The following is a 25,097-nucleotide window of genomic DNA, read 5'->3' on the forward strand; positions in this document are numbered from 1 at the left end:
TGTTAAAGTAAGAAAAAAAGATGTATACATCTTGTTTGAGTGAGACGTCTAAATATCGTGCGTTACACCGAATGCTTTCTACGTTCAAACATTCAAACTTGACATACGTCAATAACTACAGTTAATTCTGTAAATAAACAGATACAATTATTGTTTTAGTTGTGGAAAACATAATCTGCCAAGCACTAAATCGTTAAATATAATGATAATAAAAAGAAATAATAATAATAACAGAACTGGCCCTCACCTTCGGGTTGACGATTACACGTCTAGTACTGGCATCCTGTTCTCCATCAATAGTCGTCATTAGGTTTATTATTAAAGATTTACCAACGAGAGTTGGTCCCACGACGATGGCACTATGATGTCTTTGTATTAAGCTGTAGAGCTCGCATACTTTATTAACCTAAAAATTAATTAAATTATTTGACGTTTGTGACATTTGTGAAACATTTGATGATATGAACAAAAAATGAATATATTCTTAATGCTCAACTATTTGGAGTTATACTAATTTTAATAATATAAAATTATGAAAAAACACTTCTTCTGCTGCTGCTGCTGAGACTTTTTTCGGTGGGTTAAACAAATTTTTTTAGATTTAAAAAAAAGTTGAAAGACATGCAGGCTGCAAGCTCATTACAGACTAGAAGAGTGGAGAACGCTCAGCTATAAACTTACTGTGTAGATTTTAAAACTCATGATTATTAATCTACGACTGGATAAGTGGAAATAAAAATAATATTTTTACATTTTATTTTTTCACTTCTCGTCCACTACACAGATAAAATATTCTTCGTTCATGTTTATGCTCCCTAAATTATAGTTGTACTAAATAAATATGAGTATACTGAAAAAGGCTAACAAGGTTTAAAAAACAACATTAGAAATAAGGTATTACATACTGACATTGAGAGTCGAAAGAGGAAACAAATAAGAACTTGCAGTTCGATTTCGACCCAAACCTTATTTTCCTCTTACTCTTTCAACTAGAAGAGAATGTAAGTATTATTCATAAATACAACTTGGAAAATATTACCTGAGCAGGAACATAAACATACTGCTTTTCACTTATAACCGATTTAATTTTTTTTGTTAATATAGTATCTTTCAAGTCTACGGGTGGTATTTCTGGGAATAGATGGTTTATTATTAGCGGCATTAAAGTATCTTCAGTCACTTTTGGCGAGTATGTAAATCTGAAATACATAAAAATAAAATAAAAATAAAACATTACATCACATCCAGAGAAGGACAAATCAATACTTTCGTGGGCTCGTAAGTATTGCAATTCAATAATCTAAAACTATAGTAGGATAATGCTAGCAAGTAGTTAGTCTTAATACTATACCAGCACTAGTCATAGGTTGTAATAAAAGCGGTTTTAATTTGATGGCAAAGCAGGAAAAATATTATTTGGTCCTGGAGATCAATCCCCTATGAAGAAGTACTATTATATCTGGCTTCCACAGGATGCTAATCCAAACACGGTGCTAGGATTTGTAGCAAAGTGTAAAGGAGTATGGAGCGAAGGAAATTTCGCATTCGCTCTGTTATTCCCGGTAAAAATGAAGAATGGAGAAGGGGGAATGGAATTCTCGTAGGAGTGGAGCGCGATATGGTGGAGCAACTCCGAAGGGAGAACTTTAAACCTTTTGATGGATGTGGTAAACAGATCCACTTCAAAGAAAAAGTTTGTGGCCGGTAGTTGGTGAAGGGGAGAATACGGCTGGGGATCAAGGTAATCGGCCGCCCCCGGTTGCGTCTCCACCTGATTCCATTCCGGCTACTGTTGGGGTATATATTCCAGACCTCGCTCCTGTTCCACCACTTCCTCCACTCCTTCCTTCTACCCCGTTGTTGTTTATTCCCCTACCCATTAATCAACTCTCCTTGGAGACGGCTAGTGAGGCTCGCACGGTCGGTGAAATATCCGGTGCCGCTCAGGTCCACCGTGTTCCTTTGGATTTTCACTGCGATGAGAGTCTTGCCCTTCAGGCGACTTACTGTCGGGATAGAGCCGGATAAATCTAGCAGTATTCATCGTCAGATTTTCGCTCATTGTCACACCATTGCCTAATAAAACTTTTCTCTTCGTGAGGAGGTTGAGCTAACTGAAGGCCATCAAACAGACCAATTGGGAAGTTTTAGATTGAGTTTTGGCTCTATTATTGGTAACCTGAAGGGAAAGTGTGCACTGGGTTTCGAGCAGATGTTACCGCTTTTTGTCACAATCTAATCTAATCAACATAACTTGACACCCGCACCTTCGTACATTTATACGGTTTGTCAATCATTTGGCTTTAGCCTATAGGCAATAACTTTGGCTGTACCGCCTATTCACACTCCCAGTCATTCCAAGATAGTTAGGTCCTTCCCTAGCTGTATCCACTAATGAATCTTTTCTTTTGGTGCGGACTTCTCCGGATAAAGTTAATCATATTATAAATAGCGCAAACAAACGACCTTTCTCAAAACCACCCGAATAAAGGCGAATTTGTCGCAATAAAAAAAGCTTCATTTATGACGTCCTAATTAGGCGACTGAGTTAAAATTACCGGCACTGCAAATATTGTATTCGAAGACAAAAGTTATAAAAATCCTGAAGTATTTTTAGTTTAAAGAAAAAGTAGAATACGAATCATGAAGAGTAACGATTACGCTGTATGAAGATTCACCATCGATCTAGTTTATAACGTCGTTCTGCTCTTCAGCAATAATGTGGATAAGGCTAATGAGATTAAAATTTAATTAATCAATATTTTGTCTTGGGGGCATACCCCTTACAAAAGTACAAGATTGAAGACTGGTAAAATCCAATGAACAGCATAGTAAGAAAAAAAAAGATACAATGTATAAACGATCAGTATAGTGCAAACTACACAAACTATAAAATAGTTACTTTAACCAAACTTTAACCAACGAATTAAAAACAATACGCAGAAAGAAATTCACTTACATAAGATTTTAAGAACATTTCTCAAAAACTAATTAGAGTTGAAGTAATGAATGCCAACCCTTGGTGAAGTTGTATTTGGTAGGAGGATGTACAAATAATGTAAAAAACAGAGATCATTGTCTGAAAACAAAGTTCAAGGAATGACCAGAAAAGATCTTAGGAGCTCAATTGTAAGGCTCAAGTAACACTCAAAAAATATGACTCAAGGACACGATGGTCGTTTGCAATACATTGAAGAATCGATTAGAGACTTCCATTCACAGAAAGAACTTACTCTCAAGCGACTTCCACGACTTTAACTTTCAGAGTGGTACTTTAGATGTAAGAGAGAATACTACAGCCATCTCTAGGGAGAAAGCCTCTTGGTGGCTGCAGTGCCGGCATGGGTCCCGTCCCACCTTGTAAAGTCTAAAAAATTTATAAAGGGAGAACACACCTTTAACTTTCCCACTACCATCCCGATGTAGGAAGAAAACAGTTGAATCTTGTAATTTATCTCTACAATGCTAGCATAAACTTACGAAATCGCAGAGACAATAACTGCTTCTTCGGCAACGTTGGGCCATTGCATTTTAAAGCTACCGGCAGTCTTTATCAATGTGACCAGTTCCTTTACGTTGAAAGCACCATAATGCCTGTCAATTATTCCAGCTTGGCCTAGTCTGAATACACACATTATCTTTCTGGCATGATTCTGAAATAATAAATAAATAAATAAATTACCAACAATTTTCGTATTCTTGGGATACACTTATTATTTAATAAATCCTTTTGGCTTGTCTTTTACAGACAACTGTAGAAATCTGCTATAAAAACTCACCAGTACTTCCACTTTATCCCCCTAAAAACAATTTTTTTAGGCTATTTTATTTTCTTATTAATTTTGACATTTTTGCATGTATACTTATTGATTAAATAGTTATTTCTTTATTCCGTACATTTAGATATTTGTTTTAATGTGGTGATTTTGTCACCACTCCTTTATAAATATACAATTACTGCTCTGATTAGTGCTGTGTCTTGTTTATTTTTTAAAGTTTGACATGCTAACTTCTGAGTTCATTGGTGCCCAAAGCTTTTCAGTTTTTATTCACTCATTTTGATGTACGGTGGTTCAACATCTCCTGGAACCTTTTTTAGAACATTACCGGCCTCTGGCTCAGTGTTTCCTTATGGAAAACCATTAGATGCATAAAAAATATGCAGTTTTCTTAGCGATGAAGGAATCATTGCCGATTTAAGGTTTAAGGCCGAAAATTATGTTTCATGAGAGAATTTGGCCTTATGCAATAACTAATAAGAGTGATAGAGAAAAAAATCGAGTGGATTTTGAGAATCTTGATAAATGAGAGATTTATAGATTTTTTGGACCTTTCATCAGATTTGAAACTCCAGTTTCACACCTGAAGGGCTTCGAAGGCAATCTGTGCATATATGTATAAAAACGCTAAGTACCAGCGAAAATAGAAACGAAAGCTCTAAACTTAAAGAGGAATCTTTTCGCTGCTGTGAAGAAGGACGTAAAGCAAACTATTGCTCTAAAAGTTAAGCGTTCTGTTTGCGGGAGAAGGAAAACTGGCATTATGCTAAGTGTTACCCGAATTTCCTTATCAAAAACTTACAGTTTTAAAAGTTACTTATAAGAGTTGTTTAAACGACATACACAAATCTGCAAGTACCCAACATTTCATTCATTCCTCCGTTCGTAATTTAAGTTTATTAGAAATGTCTAGAAAAGCTATTGCATTTTATTAAAATTTGTTCCTAATTTTTTCTCCAAACTTCGGAACTTATCTCTCTTAGTAATATCGGGGCTTTCAAACATTTAACATTTTCCTTTGGGCTTGTTTTCATGAATTTTTAACAGAAGATATTAAAAACACAAAATATTCATTGTACTTTAAGACATTTTATAACAAATGGTATCATTTAAGTAATTTTACTCCTTAAATTTTCATTAGATGTCACCAACGCTTCTGGCCATTTTCATTTATAAATTTTTTTGGTTCAGTGAATCGTAGCACTCGTTATTTAATTTAGATTGATTGGTAATAGGAGGTAGCGCGAAACCTATTAAAAATTAGAAAAATTCAAAACGCGTTTTTTAAAAAATACCTTAACATACGTTAACGAAATTTCAAAAATAAAAAAAGAAACTTCTCAGATAGTGAAATTTTAGCTTAATGTTAATAAGTTCTATATAAATTAAAATGACACTGTCCTACACTTCAAAATAGAATTGATATTTACCTCACTATTGCAAAATCCTTCTGTACACAGCAATGACTCACATATTTTATTCAGATCTGGATAAACATAACTTATCATTCGCAAATGTTTCTCCAATTGGGGGTTAAAATCGGACGTACCATAACTAGGGATATTTATAGACACAAATAATGCAAATTTAACGTCTACGATGTCTTTTTTTCTTATCTGGAAAATAAATACTTTTACTGTATTTAGAATTAGTTTGGAGTTAGAATTAGTTTACTGTAGTTTAGAATTAGTAGATTAAGATCTGGAAAGATCTATTTGTTTTTAATGTTTATAATACATTACATAACATCACAGTATGCTTTTTATCGTAATAGTTTAAGTCATATTCCTTGTGGAAGATTATATGTTAAGCTTATACGATGGTAACTGATTGTTATGGATAGTCATTGAATGTGTTTCTCTCCAGTATATTTTTTTTTAATTTTTAAAAAAGTATGTTCTACAAGCATGATTACAAAATGGAAAAAAATACTTAGATGGTGCACAAAAATTCATTAGCACAAATACGACACAAACGATTAAAAAAATTGAAAATTTAAAAAAATCAAGCAACAAAAATTGGACACTCTGACTTCGCGTCAAATCGGGGATCCGAATTGTTTCCTAAATAACTTTTTAATTTGCAATACAAACGCTTAAATTTTGGTGAACGGCGGTACTGACGATGTGCAAAAAAGGTCTCCGGAGGAAGGCATTCTAATGTGAGGCACGTTCAGAACATTGCCAAGTGTTACGCTGCAGCCAACGGTTATCAACAACAAACATTTATGTATTTCATTTTTAATTTTGTTTTAGTAACATGGCGAATAATGAGGTATTCACTTTATGTACATATGTGCACATTGCACATCTTCACAGCTGTCCTAGTCTACTATTGTCTCACATATACTAAAGACAGCGCGATAACCTAAAATTCTAAATCATATTAGGTTGCCACGAGGTGCCGTATTGTCTAATGTAATAATAATAGGTGATTATTTAAAAAAATTTTGGTATCACGCCAGTTAAAAATTAACTTACCTTTCCACTGAGTATTCCAAAAATACGTTGAATATCAGTCGTGATCAAATTTTGAACATATTTTGTCAATCTGTTTATTTTATCTAATAAAATCCATGATCCAGTCATACAACATCCTGTTAATTTAGAAGCGATAGCAGAATGTTCGATTGTTTCATTGCACACACATACCATGATCCTCGCTAAGTTTTTTATTGTTTCTGTTTTTCCAACACCGGGAGAACCTAATTAAAAATCAATGTAAATCATTAATTAAAAAATAATCAATTCATTATTATTTTTTTAAAAAACTAATCATATAAATTTTTTTATTTTCATTTTTTGTAATAATTATAGTAGCTAGCTTAAAATTGTTTTTTTTTAATGTCCGGTCTTCTTTTCTTTTCTTTTTTTCTAATCTAATTTTTATTATAATAATTTTATGATTTCGTATTAGAAAGGATTCTAATTTGTTTTTAGGTTCTTAAAAGATTGTTCTCATATGATTCATGTTTTAGAGAACTACTTCAATTTTCATCAATTTGTGACTCTTCCGACGGTCTTAAGTCACTGAGTTGGCTTTTTTTAAATTGTAAGTACTGTAACATCAAATTGTAAACTTAATTTCTAAAAAATACATAAATCAATATATAAATAATAATACATTAATTTTAGGAGTAATTTTTTTTTTTTTATTGATTTGTTTATTTATTTTGCAACTATAATAGATATAACAAGCAAAAGGGACGAGAGTAAGGAAATGGCGCAAATACACGGGCACGCACATTATGCACTTACATATACGTGCGCGCACATGCATGTGCGCCAAGAGGCGTGAGTGGAGTGAACGACGACCATCCAGTGATGGAAGCCGTTAGTTCACCAGATTGGCAAGCTAACACAGCAACCATCCTAGGAGGTCGGCGTTGTGTTGAGATGGTCGCGTGGCCACCGCCGCTTTAGTCTGCGCTGTGGATTTGAAGGAAGTGTTGTGGTAGACATGTTGTGTATCAGAGGGTTGTAATGACTGTGTAGATTTGAGTGTAGTTTTGTGTAGCAAGATTGTGCTATTTCAGAAACGAGGAGTAAAATTTAAGCAAATATTTTAATTTTTTTATTTTTTTTGATAAATGTTATTACCAACAATAGCGCTGCCTAGATGTTTACTGATGGCCTGCGTCATGGCCAGGTAGATGCGATTTGTCACTGGCGTTGCCACAAACTGGCGGTTTAGTCCCATGTATTCGAAACCATAGTGAAACACAGCTAAAGACAAACAGAGATATTTACTTATTATTTCTCTTGTTGACTAAAATACTGATGAAGTGATTTTTATGTCGGATTTACATACTAAGTTTTCTTAATTGATCTTGTCTGTCAAAACACATACGTTTCCGATTTCTTACCAGTTTAAATTTCTTTCATTTTCTGGAGTTGAATAATCATTTTGTTTAGAGAATTTGACCCTTACTTATAATGTTCCTGTCTCAAAATGCGCTTTCTCACCATTGTGATTTGCATAGAAAGTCACCTACTGACGTATCTAATACTCAAGGTGATTTATTTAAAAATATAAATTTTTTTAAATTGAAACTCTATGAATTCAATTTTAAACATTTTTCCATTAAAATTCGGTAGAGGTTTATTATGTTTCCGTTTTGTGCTATTTCTGTATACTATTCTATCTTGACGCTTCTTTAATTTTACTAAGTACCAAATGTGAAACTAAATCAGTTCTTGTCCAATAAATTAACCTTATTTTTATTGAATTATTTACTGAATAACTTTTCTTAATATTGAAGCACAAACGCCAAAATTTTGCATTTCAGGAATAAATGCGGCAATTAAAATTGATAAAAATAAATTTAAAAAAGTCAAAGGACATAATAGTGAGTCTATATTAAAGAAAAGTCGGGGAGCTAACTGTCAACTCAATAACTCTTCCAATTTTGTAGCACAAATACTGAAATTTTGCAGATTTGCGGCACAAGCGAGTCATTCACTTTGTGAAAAAATTCAGAAGAAACCGGAAACGTGAACTCCAACTTAACACTCATATTTTAAATTGCAGAGGTAAGATTGATTCACGAGTTATCACGATATCATATTTTATCATTTCTCAGACACTGTTATTATGTGATGTAATTATTTAAATATATGATTTTTTATAATAATTTAATGCTAACTCCGTTGTCGAAAGAAAAGAAAAATTATCATTTACTACTACAGTCAATCGACTTTTCAGAAAAATATTCCAAAAAATAAACTATAAATATTGCAAAATATAAACTATAACCACCAAAAGAACAAAGATTAAATTTGTCTCAACAGAAAATATGTTGAGATCTACTAAGAAGTAAACATACCTGCACATTGTTTTATAATCAAACTATCATTTTCTCTGTCCCAATAGTATCTTAAATGCTTTATCCATCCAAAATCGTTATCAGACCTAACCCTAAAAAAGTGTACAACAAAATTAAATCCTTATGCACATTAAAAATAATAATTATAATTATATTATTTATAAATTTTATATTATAAAATTAATTAACCTCTGTTACGGAGAAGATTAAAATGTAATAGCACTTTTGTCGTACATCCTCGGATCTACTCAATAAAATAAAAAAAGAAGTAAGTGCAGATTAGCTATGATGGTATTGCTGCAATCGGCGCAGGACATAGATGAAGTGGGTTCGAATGTAGATGTTAACCCACAATGGACTCAAGTCATATTGTAGCAACCCTAATAGCTCAGCAACAATATCCACAAAAATTAGTTAAATGCATAAAAATTTTCAGTTAATTTTGAAACTACATTATGTAAGAGAAAGTTCTAAATAACCAATTCCACTCATCCGACTTCTAACATTTTAGTAGGAATGTCTAGAAAACGCTACGGTATATAGTATATTAACTTGAAAGCGAGCACATTTTTATTTTGTTCTTATTATAAGTATCTAGTACATCAGCCAAGCTTCTGCTCAAGAGTATCCAAACATCTAATTGTTTGGGAAGATTCGGGCAACAAATTAGAAAAAAGATCTGAATTTAAACTAAAAAATCTTCTATAAAGCAATAAACATCAAGAGGGTAAAAAATCGTCAGCCTTGACTACGTAAAGGACAAGAACCGAAACATTCTTTGACAGGTAAAAACAAAATTTTAAAGATCTTCTGAGCTTAAATGAGAATAAATAATCTAAATGTTCTGATGAAATTTTGATTTGATGGTGTTGTTAATCTTAGCTTTTACTAACACAAGAATTTAGGAAATCATCTAAGAAACGCAATATTAAAAAGATGATTCGTCTCCATCAACCATCATGCCTAGCTTGCCATTTACAACTACCAAGTCTAATCTAGCTACACCACTTCCAAAAAACTATTGAGGTCTGGAGCTGAAGGTGTTTCTTTCGCCAAAGTCAAGTAAGACTTTCAAATTACAACTTTTCAATTAATAATCCTTCAATTGTGATTGGAGCAATAACGGTTTGAAAAATCTCTGCCATTTTCCTTTTTGTTTTATGATTTGTTGATAATCGGTTTAGTAGGCTCACTGTACTTCTGATAAGTTGAAATTTCCCTCAGCCTATACTAAATTTGACTACACATCCTCTCCAGCAATTGAGAGTGTTCCATTGCTGCAATTGAAATGTGTAAATTCCTGCTTATTAATTAAGGCAATGTTTCCTGTTATTAAGATATCTTCCAGCATCTGCCATGCTGACTCACGTGGGTAGATCCGGTGAGCGTTTAAAGTCACCCTAGATTACATAGGGCGCTGGCAGCGCACGAATATGCCTAGTAAATTCGCCTTTAGTGACAAGAATCGCGGGTGGTAAGTAGATGTTACAGATAGTAATCTTAGTGTGAATGTACACAGTCAGTTGTATCATTTGGATATCACTGAGTATGCTAACATCGTTTTTGCAGTAAATGTCGTTTCTCACAAAGATGACGACGCCTCCACAGGCTCGGTTGCCCAGAAAAAAGTCTTTCCGGTAAGCTCGAAAACCCATCAATTTTAGGGTATTCGTATCCCTAAAATTAGAGTTATAGATATAACCCTAAATTGTCTACAAGTGACTAATAGATATTTACCAACAGTCTCAGTTCTTCTAAGTTTCTATAAAAACCGCGACAGTTCCATTGCAGGATCATTTAAAATGTATGAAAATATTTAAAATGAAATGAATTTAGTTTAATTATTGTAGTAAATTTGGAATGGTAGATATTTGGCAACCCTGTTGAGGGTGTAAGAGAAGGGCTGACCGTTAGGGGTAGCTAGAGGGTAGCAGGTAGTTGGAGACATTCCTTAGTGGACTAGAGTTGAGTTTGGTCACTCTTTATGGAAGTTATGCCTTATGAATATTATGCCTTATGACTTATGTGAATAAACTATATTTAGGTTAATTTGTGTTTATTCAAACCCTTATGAATATTAAGTAGTATATTATTATGTTTTATGTGTCTTAGTTATTTGTGTTTTCCCCCATTTTGTTATTTTTATTTTTTATTTATTTTACAACTTCAGGTGTGGGGTAAAGAACAAGTAAAGTGGGGTAAAGAACTGGTAAAGTGCGGTGAATAATTGTGAAAGAACAGTTAAAGAATAGTCAATTTGCGTGAAAAAATGAAACTGGGTAACATTAAGAGGATTGAATCCGCAATTTTGTGTGCACCGGTAAAGGAAGCTAAAAGATTTTATGAAGTTATTTTTGGACTAGATGAAGGGCGTCTAAGTAGAAAAAAGTTAAAGGAATTTGAAGGTTTCAAGTTAAATGATGTGGACTTGTGTATTAAAGTAGAAGAGTTAAAAGACACATTTTCATTGTGGGAATTAAAAAGTGTCGCAAACCTATTAGGTATTCAGTTAAGCTGTAGACAGGATGTGGCGTCTGAGTTGTGTAAGTTCCTAAATGATATTAGCTTATTATTTGAGGCAACAAATGAAGAACAACTAGACGAAGAAGAAGATGAATACTTTGAGGAAGTAAGTGGAAATTCTACAAGTTCAAAATACGTTCAGCAATGTCGACCATGTCAGTTTTCCTCTAGGGACATAGAAGAAAGTCTGAGGCCATTTACTGGCGAAGATAACTACACCGTTAACTTGTGGTTAACTGATTTTGAAGAATTGGCACAAGTTATGAAGTGGCAAGAATTAGAAAAACTGGTGTTTGCAAAAATATCATTGAAAGGACTTGCAAAACTTTTTGTTTACGGTGAACGCGGGTTAACCAGTTATAGTGCATTGAAGGAAGCACTTGTTGAGGAATTTTCTAACGAAGACAGTGTTAAGGAAAATTGCTTACGTTTAAATAAAATTGATTCCAAAGTAGCATCCAGGAAATGTTTTAATTGTTATGAAGAGGGGCATTTAGTGGCTGAATGTCCGAAACCCAGACGTGAGAAGGGAAGCTGTTTTGAGTGCGGCAAAATGGGACACCTTCAAAGGGATTGCCAACGTCAGAAGCAGAGCACACCATCTTTAGTTTCGCTGGTAGTTGAGAATTCCGCTGCACCTCCATCCACAGCAGACATCCTCAGAGAAGGCGCTACTACTAGTGGAGAAGTAGAAGCCTTGCCCGGTTCAGTAATATCCTTGATCGTGGAAGATCTTGTAAGTGAAGACGATATATTACGTAAGGTAGCAATTAATGATGGTTCGGAGGTAATGTTAATTGATTACAGTGAAGAAGAAATTGTAAACCCTGAGCTTACTGTAAATTATGTAAAATCGGTCCCAAAGATTATTAGTGAATGTATACCTACCGAGAAACCTAGTGAACCCGTGGTTGATTTCAAAGTAGATATTAAAGTGATTAGGGAATCTCAGAACAGTGATAAGGGAATTGGTGAAATTCATGGATATTTAGAGGATAAAGTGCTTAAAAGATTTAAATTATGTGAGGGGTTGGTGTTTAGAAAGAAAAAGGGGAAAATTTTATTTGTAGTTCCCGGAAAAATGGAGAAACAAATTATAAGAAAGTTTCATGATTATGTTGGCCATTTAGGTGTTAATAAAGGTGCCGAGTTGGTTTTAAGGTCCTATTGGTTACTGAAATTACAGGACAAAATTAATCATTATATAGCTAGCTGTAGTAATTGTATTGCATACAATTCAATCTTAGGAAAAAAAGAAATGTGGTGGACAATGTTTTGCTCCATGCTAGGTACCTGTTTAGGGGATATATCAGGTAACTCAGATTCCTTTTGATGGAATTTCTGAGTCTGGAATTGGCAAAGTATAAGCAATTCCTGTGTAAAGTTATAGTAGATTTTATTTATAAATTTTGTTTGTATTAGGTATGTTACGATATTATTTGCTTTGGTTATGTTAATTATGATTGTAATAGTTTTTTAGGTTTTTTTATTAATCATTTATGTAACATTGTGTATTAATTTCTTATTGTGTATTAATTATTACTTATTTGTTTATGTATTAGCTTCTATTATGTTCAGTTATGTTTGTTAGTATGAATAGTTAGTATTTTTTATTAAATTGTAATTTAGTACTCTTGTGATCGAGGGCGATCACGGGTCAGGATTGGCCGAGTTGTAGTAAATTTGGAATGGTAGATATTTGGCAACCCTGTTGAGGGTGTAAGAGAAGGGCTGACCGTTAGGGGTAGCTAGAGGGTAGCAGGTAGTTGGAGACATTCCTTAGTGGACTAGAGTTGAGTTTGGTCACTCTTTATGGAAGTTATGCCTTATGAATATTATGCCTTATGACTTATGTGAATAAACTATATTTAGGTTAATTTGTGTTTATTCAAACCCTTATGAATATTAAGTAGTATATTATTATGTTTTATGTGTTTTAGTTATTTGTGTTTTCTCCCATATTTTTTTATTTTTATCTTTTATTTTACATTATATTAATTATATCAAACCAAATTCTTTTCATTTTTGTTGGGAGGATGGAAGCGTGGCTTGTTGAAGTGGAGAAGGTGATGTTGGAAATTAGGGAGGGAATGGTTCAGGATCAGAAATTAAGGATTAAGGATACTTTTGATTCTAGGAAGGCTTTGCAACCTTTGATGCGCGACAGGCAGGTTACGACCATTAAGCGAAAGACATACTCGGAGGCAGTAGATATTGTCTCTGCGAGTCCTTTGGGTGGCAAGAATGCGCTATCGTTGAGGCTGCATCGAAAGAGGAGGCTTCTAGATTGACAGGTTTGGAGACTAAAGGAAGAGGGTTTTAAAGTAAATATTTCTGGACGTATTGGCCCTAGAGTTATCGTCTATGTTTAACTGAGGAGCAGATAGTTGATGCTATTTTAATTCAGAATGAAGAACTGAAGAGTGTTGAAGGGTTTCGTGAGGGGTTTCATTTGAAATTCCGCGTTGGTCCTGGGCGAGAGGATTTGGTTAATTGGGTTGCGGAAGTATTACCGGAGGTAAGAGAATTATTAATTAGGAAAGAACGTTTGTTTATAGAATGGCGTTCGTGTAGAATTCAGGAATTCATAGGCGTGCGAAGAGGCTTTCGATTTTCGATACCAAATGTATGGGCACGAATCTGCAACCTGTAGGCAATCAGTTATTGTGTGCGGATATTGTGCGACGGAGGGGCACGAGGAAACGAATTTTACTAACTTGGAAAAGCCCCCTTCGTGCGTTTTGAAAGAGTGGCGTCGCATAGTATTGCAAGACTTGTCCGGCGTACCAAATGGCGGTTCAGCGTCAGATGAGTAGAATTAATTATGGCGCGTGAAAATAAATTGAGGATTGTGCAGATAAATGGTCGGCGTTCTGCGGTGGTGGCGAGTGAGTTGCATATGGGGATGTCTTGTTCCAACGTGGATGTTTATTTGATTCTGGAACCCGATTGCGCGTTCGGGAAGGCGGCAGGTTTAGCCCCCTTTCCGGGCAAAGGCAATTGAAAATGCTCAGCCCTGGTCTTCGATTATTGTGTGTAATACCGAGATTGGTGTCATGGTCCTGCTTCAGTTGTCGGAACAGTACTTGGTGGCTGCGGAGTTACATGGTGGATTCGGCAACCTTTACGTGGTGAGCCTTTATTGTAGATACAGCTGCCCGATAGATCAGATCAGTTTTTGGAGCCAAGCGATTATTGGGATGGACGCAAATGCGAGTTCCCCCTTTTGGTTTAGTCAACGTTCGGATGCTTCTGGTGCACGATTGGAGGAGTTTGTACTCGAAAAGGGTCTATCAGTTTTAAATGAGGTCTCGTCCTTTACTACCTTCTCGTCGTTTGCGGAGGAGTCAAACATTGACGTATCTTTGGCTTCCGTGTCGGCATTACGATAGAATTGGACGTGGATGGTGGAGCCGACCTGGTGAACTAGTGATCATCGGTGTATTGTCATGGACGCGGTAGTTTCGTGTGTACAGAGGAAATATGAGGACGTTGATCGTTTCCAGTGTGGACGTGCTGATTGGAATTGGTTTGAGGAAAGCTTTCCTTGTGGGATTGAAAGAAGGGCTGATGACCTAGAGCCCTTAGGGACTGAGGATGGGGCCGCTATTTTGGGGAGAACTATTGTTGAGGCTGCGAGTGTTTCGTTGCCAAGTGGGCGTAGGTGGCTGGGAGGGGGTTCCTTGGCGGTCATCTGAGATAGCTACCCTCCGTCGGGAGGTTGTTCGGGCGAGGAAAAGGTTTTAGAGATCGCGGCGTCGGCTGGGTCGGTGTGAGGCCTCTGGATTGGTCTGGAAGACCTATAGACAGATAAGGAATAAGTATACCGCTGCGGTGAATGGTGCTAAGGTTGAATGTTGGAGAGTTTTTATTAGGAAGGAAGGTAACGCATCTCCATGGGATTTGGTGTGTAAGGACAAGTTTAGAAATGTCTCCCGGGGTTCAGTTTTGACTTCGGTTATGTCAGCTAGGGGGGGGGGGATTATTCCTTGGATTGGCCCACTACTGTCTGTTCTATTTTGGACGCAGTCTTTCCGGCGGATTTGCCGGAGGATGACACTCCAGAACAGGAGGCGACTCGAAGGCTGAATCGGTTGTATCAGGACTCATCTGATGTGGATTGTTTCGAGGAGGAGGATATCGAGAGGGCGATTAATCGATCAAATAGTAGGTCGGCCCCGGGTCCTGATAGAATTACTTTGGAAATGATCAAGAGGGCGTGGTCGATTTGTCCGACGGCGTTCGTGAATGTATTTAATTGTTGTCTGAACGAGAGAGTGTTCCCTGTGTGCTGGAAATCGGTGAGCCGAGACTGATACTGAAGGGTGGAGATAGACCGTTGGATATTCCCAGCTCTTACCGTCCATTTGCTTGTTACCGATTTTGGGTAAAATATTGGAACGCCTATATATGGATAGAATAACCACGATATATGAGAGCAGAGGTCTGCCAATTCGGCTTTAGGAGGGGATTGTCTACGGAGGACGCTGTTGGCTGGTGACGTTCCGGAATTGCTGGGTAGGGTCGCATTCGCGGATGATTTAGACCTTGTGGTAGGAGGTAATAGTAGGGCGCAATTGGAGGCTAATGCGACGTCAGCTTTGAATTATGTTTGCACATGGTGTAAGCATAATAAACTAAGGATTGCTCCGAAAAAGACGGTGGCGATGTTGTTGAGGGGGACGCTTGCCTCTACTCGTCAGCCAGTAGTCAGATACTGTGGCGATAGGCTGAGTTGGGTGTCTCAGGTCAGGTTAATCGATCAAATAGTAGGTCGGCCCCGGGTCCTGATAGAATTGGGGATGATCCTGGACGCGAAATTAAGCTTTGTGCCACATGTAAGGGATTTAAGAAGGAAGGCTAGTTCTTTTGTTGGACAGTTGAGGTCGGTAACAAGGAGAGAATGGGGATTGAAAAAAGGAGGGTAGAGAGTACCTTATACCGCGGGGTTCTGGTCGCTCAGGTGACCTACTGTGCGTCGGTTTGGGCCCATAGGGTGAGGACCGCGATTGTGAGGATGCACATTATGGCCGTGCAACGTTCTATTCTGTTGCTCATGGGGCGTTATAGCCGGACCACATTCACGGAGGCTTTGCAGGTGCTCAAGGGGTGCTTGCCATTGGACTTAGAGGTGGTTAGGGCCGCCGTGAGGTATGGTTTGCAAAGGAGCACAGAGGTGCGGGTACCCATGGTAAGAGCCGTACGATTTTCGGTGGCTGATATGACCAAAAATTACCGGTTATGGTTTAGGGAAAGGATGTATGGCGAAGTGGAAGAGGAGTTGAGTCGGGAATGGAGGAATAGGTGGCGAGCGTCAACTAAGGGAAGAACTACTAAGGGTAGGCGGCTGGTTTCCACTGAGATGCCATGGGCAGTTGCACGACTGGTCACAGGGCACGGTATGTTGCGGGCCAAAATGTTCGAGATGGGCTTAGCAACGGACCCATATTGCGCGTGTGGAGATCCAGAGACAGCGAAGCACGTTATTATGCAATGTGATCTTAATAATAATTTGCGCAGTATTATGTGGGTGGGATTCCCGTTCTGCGTAACTGGAGACGTTTTCCCCTTTTATTGGAAAACGCGTCGGCAAATGCGGCTTTCCGCGAATTTGCGCAGGCGGCCTTTGAGAGGTGGATGACCTCGGTGGTTGGAAGATGATGTCGTGGATCTGGTTGGTTGGCTGGAGCATGTTGTTGGGGGTTTGGTTTGTGCGGTTTTTCGAGTTTGTGTTGGGTGTGTGCGAGTGTGTGTTCTTATTTTGTTTTATTTATTTGTAATTATGTGATTGTTGTAAATACTTCTATTGTGATTGTTATTAATACTTCTATTGTTATTATTGTTGTTGATGTGATTGTTTGTGGCTGTTGGTTTTGTTGACGGGATCTGTGTGTATTGAGGGGTCATTATGTTGAGCGGTAGAGGTGTGTACGTGGGGCGGGTATGAGCTAGCGCTCGGAGACCGCCCCAATAAAAAAAGAAAGAACAAAAAATTATATTTTATTAAAAAACTTATTTTCTAGCCTTTCTACACTTTTTGCTAGGACTTCTACTACTGCTGTAAGCCGCATTATCACGTCTTCAAATTTCTTGGTCTAGATGCTTGGGAAACACACTCTGCATAGCTAATTCAGCTGTTTTAGGGTCTATCTGTTTCAGCTTTCACCCTCTTTAATGCTCCGTTGTAGCTGATGCATTCTTTTACCTTAAGTTCCTTTATTCTTTTTTCCTTTTTAAAGATTTCGCATTCTGCAGATAACGGGGAATGAAATGGGCCTTTGCAGTTTATAGATATCGGCGGAGTTGGACACTCATTCTGGTGGATAGAGCCCGAGAAGAGCTTGCAACGGTCACCAACAGTGCAATTATTTGCATATGTCCTAACGTCCTTCATTTAAAGCATCGTAAAGAGTTCGGAATGTAATGCCTCATTGGTAATGACAAGTACCCGGCCGTAATTTTTTCTGGAGGTTGAGCTCCCCCGAATGTGAGAATAAGTGCTGGGGTTGGTTTCTTTTCATTGAATTGTTTTTATACAATCTCTTCACTTCAACTACACCCTGCGACCTTGATTCATTCAAAATCTCTTCCTCTGTGCAGTTCAGCAAATCATAACTCGAAATCACACCCTTAGAATATTTAAACTTCTGTGCAATTTGATTTTAACGTTTAATCCTTCATACTTCTCTAAGGGTAACAATGATTTCGCTCGTTCATTTGTAACACTGGTTTCTATTGTACAAGCAGGGAACCGATACTAAGTTTTTTGGTTTTAATCCCCGGGCAAACATTTTTTAGGAAGGTGAAAACTTTGTAGGGCCAAAAGGGCTCAAAGTTTTTCCCTTCGTCTAAACAAGACATTACGAAAAATTGCCGTCCTAATTTTGTTCCCGAAAATAGAATTTTCGGATCCAGAGCCTTATTGTTTTATTTTTTACTAATGAAGATTCTCCATTATTTTCTAAGCCGGTTGAAATTTGGGTTTTAGTCGTTTCCGACCAAAGGTTTCCACGATTGTGGACGATCTACACTACTCCTTCGGCAGAGCGTTCTTACTATCAGGAGGCCTACTTACACACTGAGTTCGGCCTGGTGCTCAGTGGGGCCGATACCCCCGCCCACAAACCGCCCGGCTCGTAACCTAACACGAGGATTTTGGGGTGTCTGCAAGTGTGTATGTTCGTTTGTGAAATTGTGAGGTGTGGGTGTGTGTGTGTGTGAATGCGTAAGTTTCAAATATGTAAATGTGTATACATGTATGGTATTGAGCTCGGGTTCCGTGGGTGCGCTAAACCCATACGACTGTATACCAGCCGACCCTGCGTTTCAGATTTAAAGTTATCCAATTGTATACTCCATTTGATTATATTATTCTTTTGATGGAATTAATATCAGCTCAAAACTATTCTAACTCTAACGATATTACTGCTCCAGAAGATCAATCTATGTCTCTAAAATGGAAACCGTTATTACTTAATAAATATTACAATAATATGTTACTGAGTAATTTTTTTCTGAATGTTCCGTTTCACAGATGTATATAAATTTAATAGAAGCAATACGTGAAGCTATAGAATTTCTTGTGGATCAAGATTTGGATAGATTACTTAACTCCACTTGTAGTAATTTTTACCCTCAGCTATACAACAAAAGCTGAACACAATATCTTCTCACACAATTACCTGTATCATACACACGTTTATTTGCTCAACTTAGGTCTATCAATACACTGTCATTAAAATTAAGAAATACCACCTACAGAATAGAACAGTAACTGCCTCTTATGTGGCAATGTTCTCTAATAAAAGAGGATTTGTTCCATATATTCATGGTTTGTCCCGCATATTTTGGCACCCGTGAAAAGTATAAGGACAGAGCGCCTTTCAAGTTTACCTTTTGTATTAGCTCAGTGCAGTAGAGTTGCAATGAAAACTGTATTCTGTTATCTGTGTGAATGTTTAACTTTAGGAGAACAGTTAATAAATTAAAAATTTAATTCATTCATTCATATTTTATTTCTTCTTTAATTTTTTCGGCTTTATTTATCTTTATATGTTACTTATGTTCAAGAAATTAAAATACCATGAACTATTCTTTTGGAACATATATCAATGTCATAATTCAAACATATTATGTTTTATCGGTGTTTGTAATTTAGTAGTTAAGTGTTTTTCTCAGTTTTTTGTGATATTGATTTCATACGTAGTAGTAGTAATAAAGTTTATTTAAATGAAAAAACAAAATACAAGGTACAATACAGAACAAAAAAAAACAACTTTAAACGGCATGGTTTCTACCGTCTGCCGGAGTTTGAAACATATTCACAGTTGGGGGGGGGGGAAGAAAAAAAAAGTTGAAATTAATGATTTTACAAAACATTGAACAAATGATTAAAACAAAAACATTTTAAATACAGATTTGACTAACAAAAACTGGAAAAGGGAGAAAATAGATGAATTTTCCAAAGTTCATTCACTTTCTTGAATGTACAAAAGCTCCTCTCAGATGATTGCAAAATCAGGAAACAGGCTCATTGAGGAATTTTCCTCTAAACTTCCAAGAATGAGTTGCTTAATGGATGAGTTGAGGCCAATCTATACCATTCATCACGTTTACAAATCTTTCTAAAGAGAGATATCTCTCTCCAAAAACTGCCAAACGAATAGGCGACAGGGCTAGGCAGGTAGCAACAAAGTGGAAAGTATCCTCCTTCTCCTCAAGATTACATAGAGGGCATTCTACGATACACCAGACTGTTGTTGGTCATAGGGCTTATAATTAAGTTTCATCAGTTCTCCTCTCAGTTTTAGAGCCCAACGAACAGAAGATAAACTATTGAGAGTGTCTACCCCTCACTGAGTAAATTAGCACATCTCACGTCATGATCTAACAATTTATAAATTGTAAATCTATGAGTGGAGCTTGCTCTTTCTTTAAATTTATTTTTTGCGTTCACCCTCACTTGGTCTACCAAGCTCCCAATCTGAGAACTGAGGGTGGCGCCATCAGTTGTGCTAAAATTGATTGACACTTCATATTTACCAGCCAAATCCAGGAGGTACCTTCTTTTATAACTTCCTCAGCAACTATCCGGGGATATCTATGAAGATCCATACTCAGAACTATTCCTGTGTACCGGGCATGAAGTTCAAAAGTATGTACAAAAAGAGGATTTAGTCCCGTCTCCAAGTGAAAAATATACGAAGGAGTATAATCAGGAAGCTGATATAATATGCAATTTGTAATAATTTATGCTTTACCCAACTGTATTTGAAACAAGACGAGAGTCCTATAAATAAAAGAAAAATTAATTAATTAATTAATTTTTTGCAATCTTGCAAAACCGATTTTGATTAAGTTGTGCAGGAAGTATTGCAATCCTGCCTTATTCGCAGTTTGAGTTCTCTTCGCCCTTTAAGAAAGAAGTACTGTAATCGCCATTTAAGGTTTATTACTTTCTTAAGAGAAAGCACGGCATTGCGGTTTAATTTCTTACACAGAATTGCTATTTACTACCAACAAGAAAGTATTTACAACCGCCAGGGATGTACACGAATTTTAAGCCCTCTCTTTATGAAGACCTGTTGCGCAAATTTATCATGCCACCAAGTCCCTAATACATAACTTTCATACGGATTATCGAACTTACTATAGATGTATTTTGGGGGTTTAACAGTTCTCGTCGCCGTTTACCTTGGCGATGCAAATCACTGCAGCTTTAGGGTTGAGTCTATTGGTTTTTACTTCTATTATAGAACTGAGCCCAGCCATGTGCCTCTACGAGTTGGAGTAGTAGAACAGCTTCTGTAGCGCAGCCATAATGCAATCAATAGATTAATCTAAATGACTAATCAGGTACTTTTTTTTGTGAGGGGGAAAAAAGCCTAAGACTTTTCTATGATCTGTCATGAATGGTGGTGCTCAACTCACCAAAATACCCCTCCCTTTCAGGCTTAAAAATGTCCAACCTGGGTCCGCTAAATAACATTACATTGGGATGGCGCCTCGTATACTTGGCTTCCCTTCTTGTTCACTCTTCCGCCGAACCTGTAATTATTCCACATCCTTTCTTTTCCTTATTAATATCTTTTTTATAAAGGAAGAGACCTTCGCCCAAGCTTCCTTGTCTTCCAGCATCCGTCCAGCGATACTTTCCGGAGTTATCGGATCGGTGACTTCCAGCAAGAATATTCTTAATTCTATTTTTATTTCTAATAAAATTATACTTTTAATAAATAAATCCAATTACTTTTCTTGCAAGAGGCTCTCAAATACTTCTCGAATTTGAGAAAAGAATAAATAGTACAAGACAAATTTATCTCTGTCAGTTTGGCTGATCGCATCAGAACGGAGTAGGTTTTGTATTGAATCAAACTGTCGGCGGACTTTAGAACGCAATCTTGTTAAATCCTGGAAAATTAAAGAATACTTGTATGGTATGTTGAATAAAATAATGGTCAATACATAATGCACTTAGTTATAACAACCCTTACATAGCCTCCATTTGACAGTGTCCGTTTTAAAGGATTGATCCCGGCTATAATATGATTTTGTTCCGGTTATTTAATAAAAAAAGAATCGAAGACATTCGCGCAATACAATTTACTGTATTGTATACATATAATATAATATACAGGGTGACCAGAGTTATATGCTAAACCAACTTTTTTTTAAACGGCGGGAAATTTCGAAAAAATAAAAAACACGTATTTAATCATTTTTAGTCTAGTTTATTTTCAGTGATTGACCCATTTTATTTAAACCCCAATATCCCGAGATACAGCATCCAACTTTTTTTTCAAATGGAACAATATACAGTGGCTCCCAGTGAAATTGATACACTTGAGTAGATAAATAAAAAGCCCTAAAACACCATAACACTGCCACCCCCATGTTTCCCAGTTGGGCGGAAATTTTGATTTGGCAAGTTCTTCTCCTGGTTTCCTCCACAGATAGGAACGTCCATCGGACCCGAAAATATTAAATCTACTATATTACAGTAGTACAAAACTCGGGGTCCTTTAATAAACATTCATTTGCAAATTATACTCTAACTGAAAGGTTTCTTTCGCGCTACTCTTTCATGAAATTTGTTTCTTCTTAGCACACGTCGGACTGTTTCTGGACTTACTGACTGACCTAAACGTTTTGATAGTTCTACGGCTATTTTTGGTGCACTCAGGAATGGATTTTTTTTTTCACTTCTCTAAGGATCCACCACTCATCCCTGTCATTTAATATTTTTTTGTGGATTTAGTTTTTTTCCTGGCAATGGGGTTTTCCTTTTTGTACCTCTCCACTATATGCTGGATAGTTGAACGGCTTTTTTTAGTTATTTCGGCTATTTCGTTCAGCGATTTCTCATCATTAATATGTTTAATGACCAATTCATGCTCTTTAATAGTTGTATGTACTCCCATTACTGGAAAAGTTCAAATAAACGGCAGATATTGTCTCTGAAGAGAACCAAATGATTTCGCCAGAAGAGTTTAGAAAACAATTTAAACAATTAAACCAGAGGAGAAAACAATTTGAAGTAAACAAATACACACATATAGGGGCAAAGAACGGTGTATCATTTTCACTGTGAGTTTAGTCAATTGTAAAAAAATGGGTTTATTCTTATTAATAAATCATTGGTTCATTTTTATTTGTTTTCACACAAAGAACATATTACCAGGATGTTTATTAATTGAAATAAAGAATTTTTTTTCAATTAAATATAATTTTGATCTACTTATTCAACAATTTCTAACAAATAACCTGGTGTATCAATTTGACTGTGAGCCACTGAATATATTTTCCCCCATATTTTTATAGTACTTGTGCTACTAAAAAAAAAAAAAAAAAATTCTAATCGATTAGGTAATTTAAAAGTTATGGCAATTTAAAATATGATAGCATAGTAAAACCGACCAGAATAACGAATCTGTGCACGTTGAAAGCATATTCTCGACAATGAAAAGTCTTTAAACGAAACAAAATGGCTAAATCAACTTTATAACTTTATTACTCTGTGAACTGCATTGTACTGAATATTTCGACTCAAAAAATAAATTAATTAATTAATGGAAATCCATGCTAGTGATAAATCTCAATAACTTTTTAATACATTATGTTTAGTTAAAAGTAATTAAAAATTATTGCTCTTAATTGTTTATTTTGTTAACTGATCTACATTCGACCTTCTACGCCGCTAGAAGTAAGAGGTGTTACTTTCTGTTTTTAATATATACATTTTTTCAATTGTACTGGATTGAGAAAAAAATATTGTGGTGAGTGATATCTGAGGGTGTCTCGGTATTGGTATTATTGGAGTTACAGGTATTATCTAGGTCGGTAGACGGCAACGCAGACACAGTTTTTAATTCAAAGAAATTTTGACTGATTTGCCTTTATATGCTACACCAAATGTGTTGCAAGATATAAAATAATTTTATCATTATTCAATAATAAAAAAGAAATTACTAGTTGCTTTTTGAAAGAATCTTCAACATCTTGAGTCCACCTCACGAAATGCGCTGACAGACTGGCAACTCCTAGGTTATTTCGCATCCAAGTAACGCTGTTAGTAAAAATATCGGAATTAGTTTTTCTACGTGTTTTATTTCTCTGACCTTTTAGAAGTCAGACTGAATAAGTAAAAGATACTAGAATTAGCTTATTTTACACTGCAGGTTATTGGTAAAAACTTACTTTATCTTGTATCTCTGACACAAGCAGATGATGTGAACTCTATAGTTACTATAGGAAACGAGACCATAATATTATTTTTTGTAACATAACATTTTGGGATTATTAGTAGTGGAAGCATGATTGCATGACTTGTTGCATAAACGATTATTTTATTAAACGTTTAAGTTTTATTTACTATAACGGAATTATAGGACAAAAAAAACTAAGAAAAAGGAAATAAAATATACGATATTTTTGTAAAATGAATTGATATTTAAAAAGGTATTCTATTATGATAAGCGTCGTAAAAAAAAAAACAATTTGACTCACGCAGTAAGCTCTGAACAGGTATTGAATAATTTTTTATTTTCTCTATTTACGGCTAACCGGATTCATCTGGAGTTAATTCTATTACTCAATTTCACTTCTTAACTTCACAGGAGGGTGTGCTCCCGACAAATTACCTTCAGGAATAGGATTTGGGAAGAGTGAAGAAGAACTAAGAGCGAGAGAGGCTGAGCGTCCAGGCGCCTTGCAGTATGTTTACCAAAGCTCCAAGGTAAGTGTGCCATTCTTTTTTTTGAAAAGTAAGCTTATCTTAGCTCAATATAGATTGGAAAGTGAATAAAATATAGATTGGAAATTCAGGGACCCAAATTACTGCTTAATTTCGGAAGAACATAAAGAATTATAAGTGTTTAGTTTTTAATTTAGAAGTTCACAAGTTATTTATTAATGTTTTTTAATTATTTCCACATTTGTTTTCTGATTAAAATTAAAAAAGAGACCTCAATTAGTTTGCGTTTTTTTTTTGGTTGTTAAAGTTTAATTTGTTAAATGTTAAATTTTTCATGGCATTTTGAAAACACGAATAGTCAGAAATAAAATTTGCAGGTTTATTCCTGAAAATCAAAGGCGTGACGTTTAACCATTATTATTTCTATTTCCGTAAACTAGAACACTTACTTTCGTTTTCTTTGAACATTTAACTTTTTTTGAGATATTTTGATTAGCTGGTTTAAGTGAATATAAGTAAATACTTCCGGAGATTTTTGACTCCACGCAATGGTACAAATCAAAAACATGCCCATTACCTATGAACCGTAGCAGCGGCAACATTTTAGACCGGCCCTTAAGTAATTTAGTGTAACAGATTGGCTACCCAATTCGCATATTTTTGCTAAGGCTGTAGTGATGGTTTTTTGATTTTTGATTTCTTTTTTTAAAAATACATATTTGAAAGAGAAGAATGTTTCTACCGATTCATTGCAAACATCAAACTGCATTACAAATAC

At 35.9% G+C, this 25,097-nt stretch overlaps 1 protein-coding gene and 1 long non-coding RNA gene across 5 annotated transcripts in view; one reads left to right on the forward strand and one right to left on the reverse strand.

Moving 5' to 3' along the window:
• Positions 1–25,097, reverse strand: part of LOC141448111 (uncharacterized) — a 126,135-nt gene that overhangs the window by 36,080 nt on the left and 64,958 nt on the right. For all 4 annotated transcript variants that reach the window (XR_012454852.1, XM_074116203.1, XM_074116214.1 and 1 more), the window contains 9 exons: positions 23,596–23,692; positions 21,377–21,537; positions 8,605–8,696; positions 7,379–7,504; positions 6,260–6,483; positions 5,210–5,395; positions 3,481–3,653; positions 1,040–1,199; positions 248–406 (listed from right to left, as the gene is read on the reverse strand). Coding sequence is in view for 3 of the 4 variants with exons in the window: in XM_074116203.1 (XP_073972304.1) it covers positions 248–406; positions 1,040–1,199; positions 3,481–3,653; positions 5,210–5,395; positions 6,260–6,483; positions 7,379–7,504; positions 8,605–8,696; positions 21,377–21,537; positions 23,596–23,692 (1,378 nt within the window). In the remaining variant the exon portion in view is untranslated. The remainder of the gene's footprint in view (positions 1–247; positions 407–1,039; positions 1,200–3,480; positions 3,654–5,209; positions 5,396–6,259; positions 6,484–7,378; positions 7,505–8,604; positions 8,697–21,376; positions 21,538–23,595; positions 23,693–25,097) is intronic.
• The window catches only part of LOC141448121 (uncharacterized), a 36,742-nt gene continuing 12,791 nt past the window's right edge, over positions 1,147–25,097 (forward strand). Inside the window, exons 1-3 of the long non-coding RNA XR_012454853.1 lie at positions 1,147–1,278; positions 6,719–8,311; positions 24,243–24,361. This is a non-coding gene — a long non-coding RNA (uncharacterized lncRNA). The remainder of the gene's footprint in view (positions 1,279–6,718; positions 8,312–24,242; positions 24,362–25,097) is intronic.

Source organism: Rhodnius prolixus, unplaced genomic scaffold (genome assembly GCF_049639745.1).
Source record: "Rhodnius prolixus isolate KJV_2025 unplaced genomic scaffold, Rpr scaffold_1, whole genome shotgun sequence".
Taxonomy (NCBI): Eukaryota; Metazoa; Arthropoda; class Insecta; order Hemiptera; family Reduviidae; genus Rhodnius; species Rhodnius prolixus.